This window comes from Barbus barbus (assembly GCF_936440315.1).
Source record: "Barbus barbus genome assembly, chromosome: 44".
Lineage (NCBI taxonomy): Eukaryota > Metazoa > Chordata > Actinopteri > Cypriniformes > Cyprinidae > Barbus > Barbus barbus.
The window spans coordinates 18300324-18317480 of record NC_136722.1 but is presented as its reverse complement, the minus strand read 5'-3'; the positions used below and the strand labels follow the sequence as shown (position 1 = coordinate 18317480).

At 39.3% G+C, this 17157-nt stretch overlaps 1 protein-coding gene across 2 annotated transcripts; it reads right to left on the bottom strand.

Moving 5' to 3' along the window:
- Positions 1–138: 138 nt before the first annotated feature.
- On the bottom strand, positions 139–16126 carry LOC306863475 (la-related protein 4B-like). Of its 2 annotated transcripts, none has more exons than XM_079406817.1 (17): positions 15686–16126; positions 13229–13367; positions 8620–8767; positions 8374–8529; positions 8127–8208; positions 7538–7674; positions 6878–6981; positions 6675–6785; positions 6513–6566; positions 6178–6384; positions 5987–6093; positions 5467–5712; positions 5238–5286; positions 4616–4798; positions 4131–4261; positions 3418–3517; positions 139–2388 (listed from the first exon to the last, which is right to left on the bottom strand). In XM_079406817.1, exons 2-17 carry the CDS (start codon positions 13313–13315, stop codon positions 2125–2127), a joined length of 2166 nt encoding a protein of 721 aa, XP_079262943.1. In that variant the 5' UTR covers positions 13316–13367; positions 15686–16126; the 3' UTR covers positions 139–2124. The 2 variants fall into 2 exon arrangements, with proteins under 2 accessions (XP_079262943.1, XP_079262944.1); XM_079406818.1 differs by having other exon boundaries at positions 5238–5283; positions 15686–16121.
- Positions 16127–17157: the final 1031 nt, after the last annotated feature.

The window sequence follows — 17157 nt, the reverse complement described above, 5'->3', positions numbered from 1 at the left end:
GTGCTGATATATAGGCCTTAAACCACAATGATCTCCATAAAGTATTAGTTTATACTATGCCACCTTGTGGTCATACTGGTGGTGACCACACGATTATGCCAAGATTGAGAATAAAAACCCAGCCTACTTAACAAACATAGAATTTCTCATTAACATTTATTTATTATTTTTTTTCCATACATTTTCTCATAACCAATTTTAGGGTACCATTTTAACATTTTCCAATTATTTACATCTGTACAGAGAAAGCACACACATCAGAGTGTATACATGTACTACAGTTTAGACTACAAGCATTTACACAGAGGAGAACAAAAAACAATAATCCCATCTCAATCCCAAAAGTATTGTGCTACACAAATGTAGTGACGAAGGCTTCGTGATGCCTCAACCACATCATCCTTTTTTCTACACTTCAGGAATTGAAAGAAAGAAAACAACAAACAAAAAACTTCCAAACTGTCATCTAAAAAGTTAAGGCAGAGACATTTTTTTCAAGTTTAAATAAAATTCAAGTTTTCAAACACTGTTAATTTATGCGTGATGTTTCTTTTTAATGTGTTTATTTTTTGGAACATCTTAAAGGATCATGTAATGAAACCTTCATTACTTTACCCATGGTATGCTTCATTTATTGATGGAAAAATGATCGGTTGCATTCATAAAGTCAGAAAAATCAACAAAAACTTTTTTTTTTATTAACAGGGAAAAAAAATACTCACAGGAAAAATACAAGAGAATAGAAACAACATACGTCATGACGAACATCTCAAAGCATTCTGCACGTGCTCCACGCTGCAGGAAGACATAAAAAAAAAAAAAACGGACTGTCTCGCTCGGCCCAAGACAATTTCAAACTCCAATGAGAACCAATGAACTTAACTAATGAACAGCATGGCCGAGAGTGACACTGAAACGCAAAGTCTGCATAAAGGAGAAACCCCACAAAACAGCGCTGGTCCATGTGTGCTGAAGGCTCAGATCTTTTTGCTCTTGATGTATACGTCACTATATAAAAATGTACACAATCCCACTCGTATATTTGTGGTGATATGAAAGCGAATCGGTGAAGGTCATATGATAGACGTTGGTGCATGTCAGTGTCTTTCCCTTCGTTTCTATAGATAAAAGCACCAAAGCAACCATGTGACGAACCCTAGCACCACACTGGGATAACAAATGGCGCTAAGAAGCAAATAATATAGCCATCTATCATTGAGATCACAGCAGACTAGGCACATGAACACATCACCCTCGCAACCTGAGGACTTTGCAGTGTGAAGATCTTCCAGAATCGAATGAAGAGGCATCAGAGCGGATTCTTCCCAAACTATTGGCGAGTAGGGAAAAACAGAAAAGAAAATGATACAGCAAACCAATGTGTGCCATTAAAAGGTTAAAAAGAAAAGAAGAAAACGTAAAAGAAAGCATGCACACAAGAACAGGTATACATACACCTGCTACAATATCACATCAGTACAATTTGATAGAGGATTAGCATGTAAAAAAATAATTCAGAGCTCAAGAAACAAACAAAAAAAACAAAAAAGTCACTCCAGTGCTGGAACATCCAAACATAAAAATGGAACAAGACAGATTTACACGAAAGTCTCACTCATGCAGTTGTAATGGCTGGGGCCGTCGAGATTTGGAATCACGTCGGCACCAAGACACACAAACTTAGCAAAATTATATACATATCAGTTTAAAAAAGGAAAGAAAACACACAAAAATTAAGTGTTTCAGGATCAGCACTATCCAAAAATCAGTATTTCCTCCCAACAGCACTACTTGAAGTTTTAACCCCAAAATAAAGGTGAGCTCTGACAAATGTTTTTAAATAGTTCATCTCCAACTGATGCTGGTTCATTAATCCCATTTTCCTTGGAAAACAACAAAAGATCTTGTAATCGAAAAACAAAGCGACAGAAAGGACAACAAAAATATTCAGAGAACCCTTATGCACAAGTGCTTTTGTCTGTAGGCCCTGATTCCAGTGACAAGCTGTCTGTCTGTGTGTGTGCGCTCGCAGAGACCGTGAGATAAGAGGGACTTTTTTTCTTTTTTTGAGCAGCCCTGACAAAGTTTTGTTCCCATTCGGTCCTGGAAGCAATGCAGAGGCCCTCAGGATTGGTGGAAGGAAGCTGTCGTACCGCCACTCGCTTGTTCTCCGGTGCTCTGATGAGGTTTCACTGTCTCTCTGGGACAAGTCGTCGCTGCAGATTTGGCAGGTGCGGGTGCTGATTCTCTGCATCTGCGTTCTGCCGAGTCAGAAGTCTTGATGTCTTCAGCAGTGGAGCTGAGAGGCCGGGGATCTGTTGATGGCTGCTGTGTTGGCGCCTCCCTTATCCTCTGACAGATCTCTGCGTAGCTTGGCTTCCGAGGCTCCTGGTCAAACACAATAAATTAAATCAAATCAAATCAAATAAATCAATTTAGGTTATCGATTACGCATTATGAAATGTAAATCATAATGTCATTCTTTGTAACCAAAATGTAGTATAACAAGAGGCTTTAAACCATCTGCGTACATTAAAGGATATGAACAGGATCTTATACCTAGAAGTCTCTTGTGCTCAGCAAGGCTGCATTTATTTAATAAAAAAAAAATGCAGTAATATTTTAAAATGTTCTGTTTGAAGATCTAATTTATTCCTGTGATGGCGAAGCTGAATATTCATTAGCCATTACTCCAGTCCTCATTGTTTCTCATAATACACTGATTTTATGCTCAAGAAAAATGTATTATTATTATTATCATCATCAATGTTGTGCTCAAAACAGTTGTGCTGCTTAATATTTTTGTGGAAACTGTGATACATTTTCCAGACCTTCTGATAACTAGAAATTTCAAAAGAACAGCAATAATTTCAAAAATAAATATTTATAAATTATATATATTTATGAATGTTTTACTGTCACCTTTGATCAATTTAATGTGTCTTGACTGAATAAAAGCATTCACCTTTCAAAAAACAAATAACAATATTACTGACCCCAGACTTTTGAACTTTAGTGTACATCTGCTGTTAAAGAGTTTGAGCCAATTACAAAGTGCTAAAGGAGATGAGGCAATAGAGCACAACAGTTCCATATGATAAGTTTCTGTACAACCCACAAGGCAGGTGAGGTTTTTCCAATCGTGAACTGCTGAATACCTGGTTTAAAAATAAAAAAAATAAAAAACTAACCAAAATCACAGCTAGTTTTTACCGTTGAAATTTAAATCATGGTAAAACAGCTCAGCAATGTCCACCAATTGTACCACTTGGTCTCCTAAAACTCAACTACATATATATAAAAATGAATATTCTGCTATAAAAATAAAATATACTCTAATTGTTTTATACACCATTTTTGATTCAATACATTACTAAAAGGTTTGATTCCACATGGTGAGGCTACCTGGACACTTACCGATATTGGATTGCTCAGTGGTGCGGTTTTAGCAGCGGGTGTCTCTGAGCATTTCTCTGCAGGTGTCTGCGTCTCTTTAGGTTTTTCTACAGTTGTCAGGCTGTAAAACACAACAAAAACAAGCAGTCCATTTACTGTATAACAATGTTCCATTTTCTTCAGTTTTCCAGCATTTCATATTTCCCCCAGAAGTACACTTAGAATATTAGTCAGTTACTTAAGTAACATTGACAAAGTCTTAAAGGTACAGTAGAAAAAAATCATGTAAAATTACTTATGATTAGCTGTCCTCATTCTACGTAAACACCACCACCTCTGCCAAATTGCTGAATAAGCGTTGACAAGTAAAATTGGGTGTTTATCTCAATGAAATCTTGAAACACCTTTCAAAAGTGATGCCATTCATTTTGGAATGCCACAAATGAAAATATCCCCACAACCTAACGGAATCCTGAGAAATCACACCTGTCACTGCGACAGCTGTGAAATTACTTCACAAGAAAAAAATTAAATAAAATAAATAGTAAGGAGGCCTTTCTCATGCTTTAAGCCTGTAACATCCACATAAGCCAGTGAATTATTTAGAGTTTTCTGACAGTACACTATTTGACAGAACATATGGTTGAAATGCCATAAGATAGTTAATATCTGAAATCACTTCCAACACCTTTAAGTGAAAACCGATATCAGTTACTCAGAATAAGAAAACCCACTTTGTAATGGCTGGAGAGGGTGAGTGTTGGTGGTCCACAGGGGTCTGAGCAGCAGGAGCAGGAGCAGCCAGCACAGATTCTTTGGGGGTCCCTGAGATCACACGGCTGGTGACCACATCCTTATTTAGAGGCTGTGGAGAGACAAAGGGGCCTCTGTGAAACTCCTACGGCAAGGACAGCATGAACAAACATAACAGCTGGACAGCAGGAACTCATACACACACACTAACTCACTCTACAACACTCAAACAACCCAAGGATTTATCATGGTTATGACTGACAGCAAGGTCTGCTGTGAACATGGCATTCCATGCACAGTGCAAGTTAATGTTTAAAAAACCAAGAGCATTTGGTAAATTCTCTAGAAATCGAAAAATAAGCCTGAAATGTTTTTCCTCTTCATTTTTTTAAAAGTCAAAAAGAAAGTTTAATGCTGTAGAACTCAAACACAAAAGACACTTGTGAAAGACTGAATGAAAGTCAACCTTGTCTTTAACTGCTCCGGTGACAATGTCAGACAGTCGGTTGTCAAGGCTGTTTTCAGTTTTTACTTCAGGCTTTAGGTTTCCAGCAGCTCCAGGCAGAGGAGGGAAGCTGGACAGACCCAGCTCAAAGCTGGGGGAAGGAGTGCGCTCCTGAACAGGAGGGGGCGACTGTGTTGCTGCTCCCTGTCAAACACACAGGTTGAAAAAAGAGAAGAAAAAAAATAAAATGTGTACAACAAATTGAGCCCGCATTGGCACATTTATTTTTAACCGACTAACTTTTGGCTATTTCTTAGTATGCTACATTATTACGCAGCACTACAGAAAAACTATTCGGATTGGTTAATCGCAGCATTCTCAGGCAACTGACATTTTTATTTTATACATGGTTGTGCTAGTTTTATGTCTTTCGTTTCACTCTGGGTTCTTTTTGCTGTCGTGAAGTAACTAAATTCAATATTTCATGTGCATTTATTTGTTTACTTGGCTGTGCAATAAGTAAGATAATGTACATTCAGCCCTTCAGGCTTTACTGTATATTATATTTCCAATCATAACAAAAGTAAAACTAAACAAAACACTTATCTATGCAGTGTTAGCTGAACCAAAGCAAATGACATACTGGAAACTTGTTGTCATCTCTTCTTTTCCTGTATCCATAGCCGCCCCTTCTTCAAAAGAAACAAAAAACAATCAAACAAACAATGTTAAAAAAAAATAAAAAATAAAATAAAATTACAACCATTTCTTAAGGAAACAGAGCTCTACAAGCTTTTTTTCCCCCATTTTGGATGTTTTAAAAAAAATATGTATGGAATTAATAAACGGCTGGTGCAGATTTGCAGCATTACCTGCCACGGCCTGCGTTCAGAGAGTAATCGGCTCCGTTCACTTCCATTCGTCCACTTCCAACCTGGTCTCGGCGCGGATAGCCCGGACCACTGGGTAGTCGAGGTCGGCTACCCAGGTGATGAGCCTGTGGAGGACGCATCCCATTGGGAACCCTCTCCGAAGGGAAAGAAGAGAAAGCAGCAGGGTTTTCCAGCAGAGTGGTTCCACGTTCTGTTGTGAGTCGAATGTGTGTTTTGTTGTGGGTCCTATTTGAATGAAAGAATGGTTACACAGCTGTTTTCTATTTTAAAATATTTTGAAAAGTAATTTATTCCTGTGATGCAAAGCTGAATTTCCAGCATATTTATTCCAGTCTTCAGTGTCACATGATCCTTCAGAAATTATTTTAATGTGCTGATTTTATGCTCAAGAAAAATTTCTTGAAAATTGTCAACTCCTCAAATTCTCTTGTTTATTTCTTTCTCTCTTTAAACCGGTAGTGTAAATGTATAACAGATGTTTTTACTGTAACAAAAGTACCTGTTTCGAGGTGCATAATGTCGCAAATTTAGTGGAGATGTTGCGCATTTAAATGTTGGAGAACCAGCAAAGCCATTAATGAACGCAGGGCTGGGAAATGGAGTAACCTGTTGGTAGACAATACCCGATTAGTACCACCCCAGACGCCACTAAGATGTTCCTCAGAGCAAAAAAGAACACATGGCACTTACCAGAGCCGGGTCCAAGTAGCTCTGCGTAGCTGACCAGCCCTGAGGCGTCACCAGTCTGTAAAGAGGAAACTGTTGCTGTGCTCCATACACAGGTGGGATGTAGTAAGGGGTGTAGCGCTGCTGGACATTTGGGGACACATCCACTGGTCGATACCCATTCTTTGGCACAAAGGTATTGACGGCAATGGCCTTTGCCTTTATTCTAGCCTAGAATACATTCATAGATGGACAAAAAAAGCTTTACTTGAAAGTGCGACAAAAGTAGAAACCTTGAGTCACTACAAATAGCACAAAATATCCTTCAGTGATGTCACATATGCTGCATTGCACTCTACCTTTATCGGCTTCCCTTGAAAAGTTTTCACCTCTTCTCTGAGATACTGATATGCCTGAAAGAGTGATGTATGCCAACATTTAGCAACAGGAAAAGAGCTTATTAAAATCCTGAGGCGGTAATCTGAGATGATCAAATCAGAAGCAATAAAGGAGACACTTACCAGCTGAGCATCTGCCTCAGATTCAAAGGTGATGAACCAGTTGTCATTGTAGGCAAACTCACAACTGATGAATTTGGGCAAGTTATCGCTCTTAAAGAGCGCTTCAACTTCCTGTAAAAATGAAAGCCAAAATGTCATATAGCACAAACATAAGGTCAGAGCATTAAAGATGTTATCGAATAAGAGCGATGCATGATTCGTACCTCCAGAGGAGTGGCCTCGGGAACCTCTCTGAGAATTACAATGCAGCGGTTCTGATTGGGCCGCACTTTCTCTCCACATTTGTCCACTTGGACGAGAGGCAGAGCTGGTGAGTCAAAAATGCATTATTAAATGTCAAACCCTTCTGCTGTGTGTAACCAAACCCATATTGAGAGTCTAAAACAAAAAGCCACACAAGCCTCATTTCCACTGTCACTTGTGGGGCTTGATCATGCCTCGTCGGTGCCAGGGCTAGAGGAGTGGTTATGAACAAAGGCGGAGTTTCTCCACGTCTAGAGAGCATCAGCGCCCCGGATAATTTCATAAATTTAGCAGCTATAACGCCAAAATACTTTAGCTCAAAACTCACTTTCAGACAGCAGCGAGTGTTTGAAATAAATTCTGTTTGAGATCAAATGTGGATTATGATCACCATACAAGGCATAAATATTTCATAAGCGATGCAAAAGACTATGCACGCAAGCCATTAATGTTACCACAGTAAACATGGTAAATACGACTGCTTGAAAAAAAATCAGCTTCTCATTCTCTATCACAACCGTATTAGCTATTAGCCCTTAGCCCTGGCTCGCACTGGCCCGACAGTGGAAAAGCGGCTACTGTGACCAATAAAAGTGCAAAGGTGATGATTTTAGACTCACTTTTTAAGATGTCTGCAATGAGATCCACATCAGTGGTGAGTTTCTTGATTTGATCAAGGTTTGCCAAAGTCACTATTGGCACATACTGGTCACTGTCCATTTGCGAGATGAGGTACATGTCGTTGGCTAGATTCTCCCTGGAAAAGGATTAGAGTCAGGTCACCATCAATCCTACATCGACTCAACATCCTCAGGCTTTTAAGAACATTCACTACAGTTTAAAAGTTTGGGGTCAGTATGATTTTTAATTGGTTAAATAGTTTTAAATGAATTCTTTTCTTCAGCAAGAATGCATTAAATTGATCAAAATTGTAATGTACATCCAAACCTACATTTGCCATAAAACAAAGATATCCCACATACGCAAATGCTAAATGCTCTTTTGCTCATTTGCATAAGTGTAACATCTCAATGAGATATTAACACAGAACAGTCTGAAATTCACTGTTCTTGATTTAAGGTACCATGTCAGGATACGTTATTTAAAAAAAAAAAAAGCTGTGAACTTCGAGTAAGTGCACCCAACAGGACCAGTTACAAATCAATAAGCTGACTCAATGTGATCAGTTGTGAAGATGCTAGTAAATACCTAGAGAGGCAGAACTCCAGTGTTGCCTTCAACTGTTCCCGAAGGTCTTCAAGCTGTCTGGAGGAGTCTGAATCATCCACGTCTGCACAAAAGAATAAATCAAATGATCAATTATTTAACAACGCTATAGTTATTAATCCTTAATGACTGATTGTGCTGACTTGTGTCATAGCAAATGTGTATAACTGTAAACAACTGTAATGAGAGTAAGCTGACAACAATGAAAAACGAGCAAAAGAATAATTACCTTTCATACTGGTGTTCTGGTTTGACACAATGCCCTTCTCACTGGCTGAGCTTCCCATGTACACCGATTCTGGCTGTGCTGCAAAGGGCAGCTCTACAGATGTAGATACCTGCTGTTCCTCATTCCAGTTCCCTTTGTCTTCACTATTGTTATAACCTATGGACAAAAACAAATCAGAACCTCTTTAGACTGATAAGGACGGTATACACCAATTTAACTTAAGCACAGTAATTTTTGGAAGTGTACCTCCTGAGATGCAGTTTGATGGGTCATCGGCCGCTTCTACCCATGACTGCTGAGAATCTGGGCAGATTGGAGCAGAGGCCTCCGGTTTAGGCATGTAATTGGCCCATGCCTTCGCATTGGGATTGAGGTCTGAGATCTTGGAGGATTCCTTTAAAAAAAACAAAAAAAACATGGATTATCAGTTGGGTACATGATCATGAATCAAAAGCATGTTCAACTATGGGCTGAACCAATGCCTTTACAGTCACGCCACTAAATCATGGTCAGTGGTCATTTAAAGTGGATTTACTGCATTACATACAAAAACAAGTAGCATCTGCAAGCTTGTTTTTTTTAGAATGGACTAAAACTAATAATTTTTCACGATGGCAACCTCACTTAATAATACAAATAAAATATATATTTTTATATATGTCATTTGCTTTGATATTTTTGTTACCTAATGCAATGACATTCATACACGTTTAACTGGGGAAAAAAGGTGTCCAAATAATTAAGGGCTACTGCATAACCAAGCTGTTAATTAAGGGCTACTGTATAACCTTTAACCAAAGCTGGTTAAAGAGTACTCACAAGTTCACTATAAGCATTCTGCCAGTCCCATACACAAGATCCTTCAGTGGCTAACAGGTTATAGGGATAGGGTGCTATGAAACCCATAGAGGTCTTGAAATCCTCTGGGAAAACAGACTCAGATTCAGCATCCCGTTCAACATTTTGCATGGTAAGGCTTGCCTCAGAGACAGCGTTGTCCCAAGCTGACACCAACGCACATTCCTCTATTTGGTTTTCAGAAAACAGGACATGTGGTTCTTTGGCCCACGCTGGAAGGCAATGACTAGAGTCCACCTCATCGCTCAACTCTGATTTCCCAAGAAGGTCTGACACCATATTCAGCATGCCTTGCTCTCTCTCCATTTCATCCGAGCCCTGAGGGTTTTCCACCTGCACGGGAACCGTGAATTGATCTTTATTGAGAAAATATATCTCGTAAGATGGCAAGGTGGCATAAGCGTGAACCTGGTCTGGCTCTACTGGTAACGGAATTGCTGTATTTACATAAGTAGCTTTATCACTCATGTCATCAACAATGACTTTCAAAACAGACTGATCAAAGTCAAGAACTCCAAGACTGCTCGTTATAAGTTGGGAAACATGAGGCATGGTAGTTGTCAAGCTCTCAACGGATGCATAATCACTACCATAGCCTTGTACGGCGCATGACTGCGCATCTCCAGTTTCAAGTGATAGTCTTGCAGTACACACGAGAGGAATGCCGCAGTCAACAACATCTCCTCTGATTTCCCCCATGTCATGAAGGTCTCCATGCTCCTTAATGGATGTAACTGAAGATCTCTGAGTGTCACTGGCTGGATGCTCTGAAGAAGAGTCCAGATACTGGCAAGTGCTTTCACTTGTGCAGTTTATTGATAATGAAGAGCAATCAAATGTCTCCAAAAGTTCAGGTTGGCATGGTGGTTGAGAAAGTGTTTGTATATCACTGCTAGCAGAACAAGCAGACTTCAAACAATCATTGTTGTTATTCCCATCATTTAGGCAATTAATCAGCTCTAAAGTCGGTACGAGCCCCTGTGGTTCAAGTTCTGACATTTCGGTTTCACCATCATCTGCACACAAACAAATCTCAGCCAGTACCTTCTGTTCATCCTCACTGAAGCTTTTGCTAGCAATATGCGTCTTCTCATCATGCTGTAAACAAGTCTCTCCTATTTCCTTGTCCACGACTTGCTCTTGTGCTGCTGCCGGCAGTTCACTTCCCAATCCCACCTGTATTAAATAACTCCTTGCAATGCTTTCTGGATGTCCTTTATTACAGACATGATTGTTTGATGTGTTTACAAACCATTTGCCATTGCTCTGGAAGAGATATTCCTCAACAGGACAATCAGAACTGGGTACAGGTACAGAGTTTGTGTGAACGTCATCAGAAACAGAAGAACTTACATTATGATGATCAGCTTCTTCAGATTTACCAGTGACTTCCATCAGATGCTCAAAGTTCAAAAAAGCATTTGTAGGAAGCGGAGAAAGACTCATGTTACATGGTTCAGCATTTGCAAAATTTGCATTTGGTTCTACATTCTGTTCCCCGTTTGGACTGTCACAAGATTCTGACACAATCTTTGTCTGGTCAGTGGGAAAAACACCGCAAGGGTAAACGTGTGTTCTCAAAGTCATGTCCAACTTGTCGTCTTTTGCATAACAAGTGAAATCTAAACAAATATCTTCTGCATGAAATGGACTGCTCAAACTCTGAAGTGCACCAGCAACCTTGAACATGTCAGATTCATTTGTCTGCCCTTCACTTTGCAATTTACTGCACTGGCAAGGATTCAGAATGACCTCCTCCTTTGCTGCTTTTTGCCTTGGTTCAACACCAACTCTACAACAGGAACGTGATTTTGACAGGTTGTCTTCTTTATCAGAAGTCAGTGGGGTTTCAGGGCAAAACTTTACATTTTCAATGTCTTCAGAGGCATCTTTACAAGAAAACCCTTGGTTCTCGGTCTCAACTAACTTTTCTGATGCAGATGTGCTGACAGCTGAGAAAGCTTGAGGCATTTTTTTGAGAAGTTTCTCAGTCGGGGTTTTCTTGGAAACACATTGATCTGATTCTATGATAGCTACTTTAAGGTTTGGAGATTTATCTGCTGCGTTTCTAAGAGAAGAAATGAAGGAATCGACATTATCTGACACAACTGGTTTCTTCTCCACCTTTAGATTCATTGAGTCTCTATTGTCATCATTTCTGCATTGATTTTCCAGTTCTAATTCATCCGGAGGACCATTTAGATCTTGCTGAGGGGGTCTGAAAATACATTCATCAAAAACAGTGTTATGCATGTTGAGCTCAGAATCACTCTCCAGATCTGTGGCCTTGTAACCAGAGCTACTATAAAGATCATGGTTGTTCAGTAGGTCAGCAGGTTCCCCCTGTGGCAATGCGGTATCTGTACTTGACTTCAACACAGACATCTGTCCATTTTGGGCCAGCAGATCTGGAGAGGGTTGATCAATGGCGTCCTCTACAGCAGTAGCGGGAGAAAGTGTGTTCTCTTTATCTGTACAAAAAGTGGAAACGTCATTTTCAGATAAAGGCTTTTCATTTTCTTGAGCAGGAAATGGTTTTAGAAGATCTGGGAGGGCATGTTCTTTATTTTGAAGTGCTACATTTACAGGTAGACTTGTGGAAGACCCCGTCTCTGAGGGACCTTTTTCTGTTTGTTGTGTTGCTGTAATTTCATGTGAAGGCTCTGAACCCGATATTGTGCTGTCTTTCGGGAGTAATGATTTATCAAACAAAGCCTTTTCAGAGACAGCTGGAGTGCTTGCGTACCTGACTGCGTCAGCTTCTGTCACAGGCTGGTGCCCACACTCGCCCCCGAGATCCTCTAAATCAATCAAGCAGATGCTGTAGAAACTCTGTTCTTTTTTAAAGCCACAGTCAGTGATCAACAGTCCAGAATTTCCCTCTTCTGAGTCATCCAGGTTTATTGAGCTCCTAGAGTATTTACTGAATGGAAGGGTGGTATGCTTTGGAGTGAACACAGGTTTTGATTGTAAATCCCACAGTGTTTTAACTTGATCCTCTTTTGCAATAATGGAGAAACCAGAGTGTTGATCCTTTAAAATACATGACGGACTAACGCCCAGGGTATTTCGTTCAAAGGTAATGTTCTCACTGTTGCCATCTCTAGTTAATTCTGTGGAATTCTGTTGACCGTCACAAAACCATTTTGCTCTCATTATGGCATTTTCAGCTATTCTCCATTTCACAGAATCCAATGTTTCATTTTCCTTAATTTGGCAATTGTCTCTACAGTCTCTCCGCATTTCACTGGCATTTCCTTTCTGGACCGTAGCCTCGTGGATAGGTGGATTGCCGACAGGTGGGTCCCAAAATGCCATTCCTTCCTGTACCCTGCTACCGCCCTCTTTCATGAGGTTGAGACCTGCTGACAAGTTTGTGGAGGAAGCATTACAACTGTTATCTAAAGCAGAGTTCACGTTCCCATTTTCAGAAGGTTTCTCGCCGGCCAGATCGGCGACAGACCAAGCGCAGTCTCTGACATCTTTCGAGCCCTCGGGAATGGCTGCCTGAAGAAGACTTGTTCTCTCGCTGACCAGGTTATGGTTTAGTTCTTTGCTGAAACAACACCCCATATTTTAATTTGTGAAAAGACGTCTATGCAAATCGGTGAACAAAAACTAGCTCCTCTCACAAGCTCGTCGGAGAGGGAAAGAGAGACAGCGGCGCACGCTATGGCTGCTTGCCCCCTCCCCAGACCCAAAATAGCACATTTAAAATTAAACAGCTGACTCACATGGGCCCATCACTCAAACGCGAACTCTCTTCAATGATTGGTGCTTCCATGGACGCTACACTTGCATTGTATGAATGGGATCAGCAACTTGGCAAGGTCCCAAAACACAAGGGTGGTTCACACAACCGCCTGTTAAGCCCTTTCACAACGCCCAAAGCTGGGCGGGCTGTCTAAGTTGTTTCTCTAGTTGGTTTTTATTCCCTAATCACAATTACTTAACATACTTAAAAAGACTAACAGGCAATATGTAGGTCATACTTTACCAAAAGGGGAATCTCTTTCTCCTTTGCTTCCTGTGACTGCTGCACCTGTGGCTCCACGATAGTTTTTCCTTCCTGGTCTGAAGTCATGAGCTGTCCAGGTTCTAGCTCCGAACGCAGAGCTCTCCAGACCACCAGGGAACTATGGAAGACGAAACAACGAAGAAAAATCAATTACAAATCATTAACAAAATCAATTCTAATGACAACATATACAAGGCAACTTATAAATGGGGAGCATCACAAGTAATGTGTTATAAGATTCAACAATATTCACAGCACAATATTCATTAAAGCTACAGTCCGTAAGTTTTGCCTCTTTGTCTCCATCTCTGTTTGAAAACCTGGAACCGCAGCTCTGTGCGGAATTACCTTGATTGCGTGGGGTTGTACTCTGGTTGTACTCTTCGCCATCAAAATGATACATTTAATTATTCTAGCTGCTGTGAGTAAAGGCTATAAACAATCCGCCACCTACAGGATCCTCACACGCGATAGCCTATTAGCCGGGACAACTACTTTATGTTTACAGACGTGACATAATGACACAGTGCCATACTCAAATTTCCTGTGAAAACCTACCCGTACCACTCAAATTAGAAAACATAATTATAAGCTTACCGTTGTGAATCTGGCTAAAGCAAGGTAATAGTTTTGAACACAGGCTAGTTATGTACTTGCTCAAATTTTGATTTCGGATCATTTCTAACCCCAAAAAAAGTTATGGACTGCAGCTTTAAAATAACACCAATTACCAACCAATTATACTTATACTTACACTTCCAATATTGTTCAAAATTGAGGGATTTTTTAAATAAATAATACTTTTATTCAGTATTTGACAGTAAAGCTGTAACAAAAAAAAATTACCATTTCAAATAAATGCAGAAACTTTTTATTCAGTATGAAAAAATTTAACACAATCTCCTCGAAAACATTAAGCAGCACAACTGCTTTCAACTTTGATAATAATGTGAAATGTTTCTTGAGGACCAAATCAGCATATTAAAATGATTTGTGACACTGAAGAAAGACTGAAGTAATGGCTGCTGAAAATTCAGCTTTGCTATCACAGAAATATAAACTACAGCTATTTTAAACTATAATAATATTTCACAATATTTAAGTTTTTACTGTATTTATCAAGCATAAGAGATTATTTTTTCAAAACACTTACAAATCTTAATGACCCCAAACTTCTGAACAGTAGTGTGTGCGTGCGTGTATTTTATATATATAATATCTGTTATTCACAACTGTTTATATTATAATATGTCATTTAAAAAACAACTCCATTATCAAATCAAAAACTTCTCGTTTCCTACTAAGAGTTTTTACAATAAATACAAATTCTGAGGGTTCCCCCCCCCCCCCTAATCTGTACAGTACAGCTGACTGGTCAATATAACTACTGGGGAAAGCATCTCTGAACGAGCTGACCTCATCAAAACCTACAAAGACTTAACATGCTGAAAAAGGAACAGTCTGTTACTGAAAACTGTTTGAAATACCAGATATCTCGAATTGATTACTATCTTTAACAGACTGCAAGATTGCATTCATGAGAAACCCATTCTTTAAACACAAGTTGTATAGACATTTAAACAGAATCTGAGTAAAAAGCATATATACTGTAATCAAAACTGTTATAAAATATTATAACGGCACAATTATGTAAACAAAGATCAATAGTGCATATACATCCAAAACAAGATCATTCTACCACGTGCTTTAAAATATTGAATTACGCATCTAGGGGAAGATAATTTACGCATTTAATATTTGCTTGATCGTGTTATTATTTAAAAAAAAAAACATACATTTGATCTGTCAAATGCGAATACTGACTCAAATCAGTCCTTTCAAATGACACATGGAGGATGTTTACATTATAGCAGTACGTAAACATGACAGGACCGCAATGCATAAGCACTTAAAATGACCAATATTTAAATGCTGTGTTAAACAACGACATGTGAGAACCATATGCAAATTAAATGATCGAAAATTACATAAATTTATTAGAGAAGTCAATTCAACTCAATCCATATGTCAAAGCACATGAATGCTGCAGGCCACAAACAAACAGACAGCTGCTAACAGTTAGCTGAACCAGTCAAACTATTCTTCTCTATAAAGTTAACTGCACACGAACATACCAAAAACAAACTTTAAAATCCTTAAAATCTTCAAGTATCAAACATAAAAATGTCAAACATCCATCAAACCGCTTATTTAGACAGAAAAATAAGAGTGTCTGTGTTAGCCTACATGCTAAAGACTGGCAGATATTGAGAAGTAATACAGCTAGCCTGTACAGTTAGCGCAAGCTGATAACTTCAAATGGCGAATAAGCACTTCTGGTATTCATTTTTGGATCAATTTACTCTCTAAAACTATACAGGGATGAAAAGCGTGATTATATATGCGCAATAATCACGCATATGAGTTTCCACTCACCTGTTTCTGCTCTCCGCGCACGGGAGACTGTTTGCGGCCCGAACGGACAAAACTTAGAAAACAAATCCACAAATCCGTGCAGGAAACTTTCAAACCACCACAAAACCTTAGACAGCCTCCAAATACCACCAGCCCCTCGATATCAGGCCTGATAGAGAACTTTAAAGGTCTGTTTGGTGATGTTTAAGTGACTGGCTAACGTTTGTTGTCGAGATGGTAACGACACGAGAGTGAATGCGTGTTATTCTTCAAAACGGCTTAAGTCTCAGTGCGAGAAACGCGACTAACTATAACTGTACGTGCTAGTTAAACCGCGATATGATACGGAACGGAGCCACACGCCTCTTCCCTCCCCGTGTATTTGTGTCCGGAGTTGAGCTTCGCTCTCTCGGCCAAACCGCACCACGAACTCCCGCCCAGAGCCGCTTTATTGACTAGCCCGCCCACTCTCCACTGCGGCCCTTTCAGTAACTCACTCCGCTTTTGACTGCAGTTCAATGAACGCTCTCGATAGAGAGTGCTATAAGACAACGAAATGTGAGTGCTCTGACGTCCATAAAATTAAAAAGTTACAAGCTTTTTGGTAGTTATCGTATTGAATGAAAGCATAAGGTGCTTAAATTTAAAGCGTGCGACTGCATTTTGTGTAAACATAATTTTTTTGGTTATTTTTATTAGCTACTCGTCCACAATAGACCCTTTTTTTACACTGATCTAAATTATGTTGGTGCATAATAAATGTACATGTGTTTAAATGTATAAATGATTTTGTTAGAGGTGGCAGCATTGGTAGCGCTACATCTAATAAGGAATGTAGCCCATCAGGATCTTCACTGAGCAGCATGTGACTCATATGAGTGTGAGCGGATGGTCTGGCTAGTATTAAAAGATTCTGTGCTTCTTGGCTGAGATGGACTACGGATGCTGATAACGGCCAAAAGGCATTTCTGATTTTGTGTGAATGTGCTGTTGTTCTCAAATCTTCTTAGTGCAAGAATTAGGGTCATTCATAAAAATGACATATCCACCATCCCAATAACGTATGACCGACTAAACAAAGGTGTAACAGTGAGAGGTAACCAGGAAAAAGAGAAAAGCTTTTAAATATGTCAGTCTATAGGCTATTTCGTAATATTCTATTCTATATCTATGTTTATCATGGGTTTAGTGGCTCTATACACACCATAATGACCTGTGAGCCATCAGATAGATGTGCAGTTTGAGGGCCAAAAAGTTCCCAAATGTTGTTTAATGCTTAGCTAATATGATGTTGTTTTTTTAAATCAATTAATTAATTTAAAGCATTTGACAATGCATGTTTATTCCGTGCCCTCAATAAGGAAAACAGACCAATCAGTTGAAAAACAATAACATAAAAGTCATAAAAATATCATTTTGTGGGTGGCATAATACGCGTGAATATTCCTAAAGCATTTTATACAATCTATTTAAACTGATCTATTCAAACTATT

Bases quoted from the DNA above. Each gene is read 5' to 3' on its own strand.
- LOC306863475 (XM_079406817.1), bottom strand. From the start codon at position 13,315: ATGACTTCAGACCAGGAAGGAAAAACTATCGTGGAGCCACAGGTGCAG. The intron at 8,530-8,619 runs GTACACTTCCAA...TTTTGTCCATAG, and splicing joins ATCAAACTGCATCTCAGGAG to GTTATAACAATAGTGAAGAC. The intron at 4,262-4,615 runs GTTGACTTTCAT...GTCTCTCCACAG, and splicing joins CCGGAGCAGTTAAAGACAAG to CCTCTAAATAAGGATGTGGT.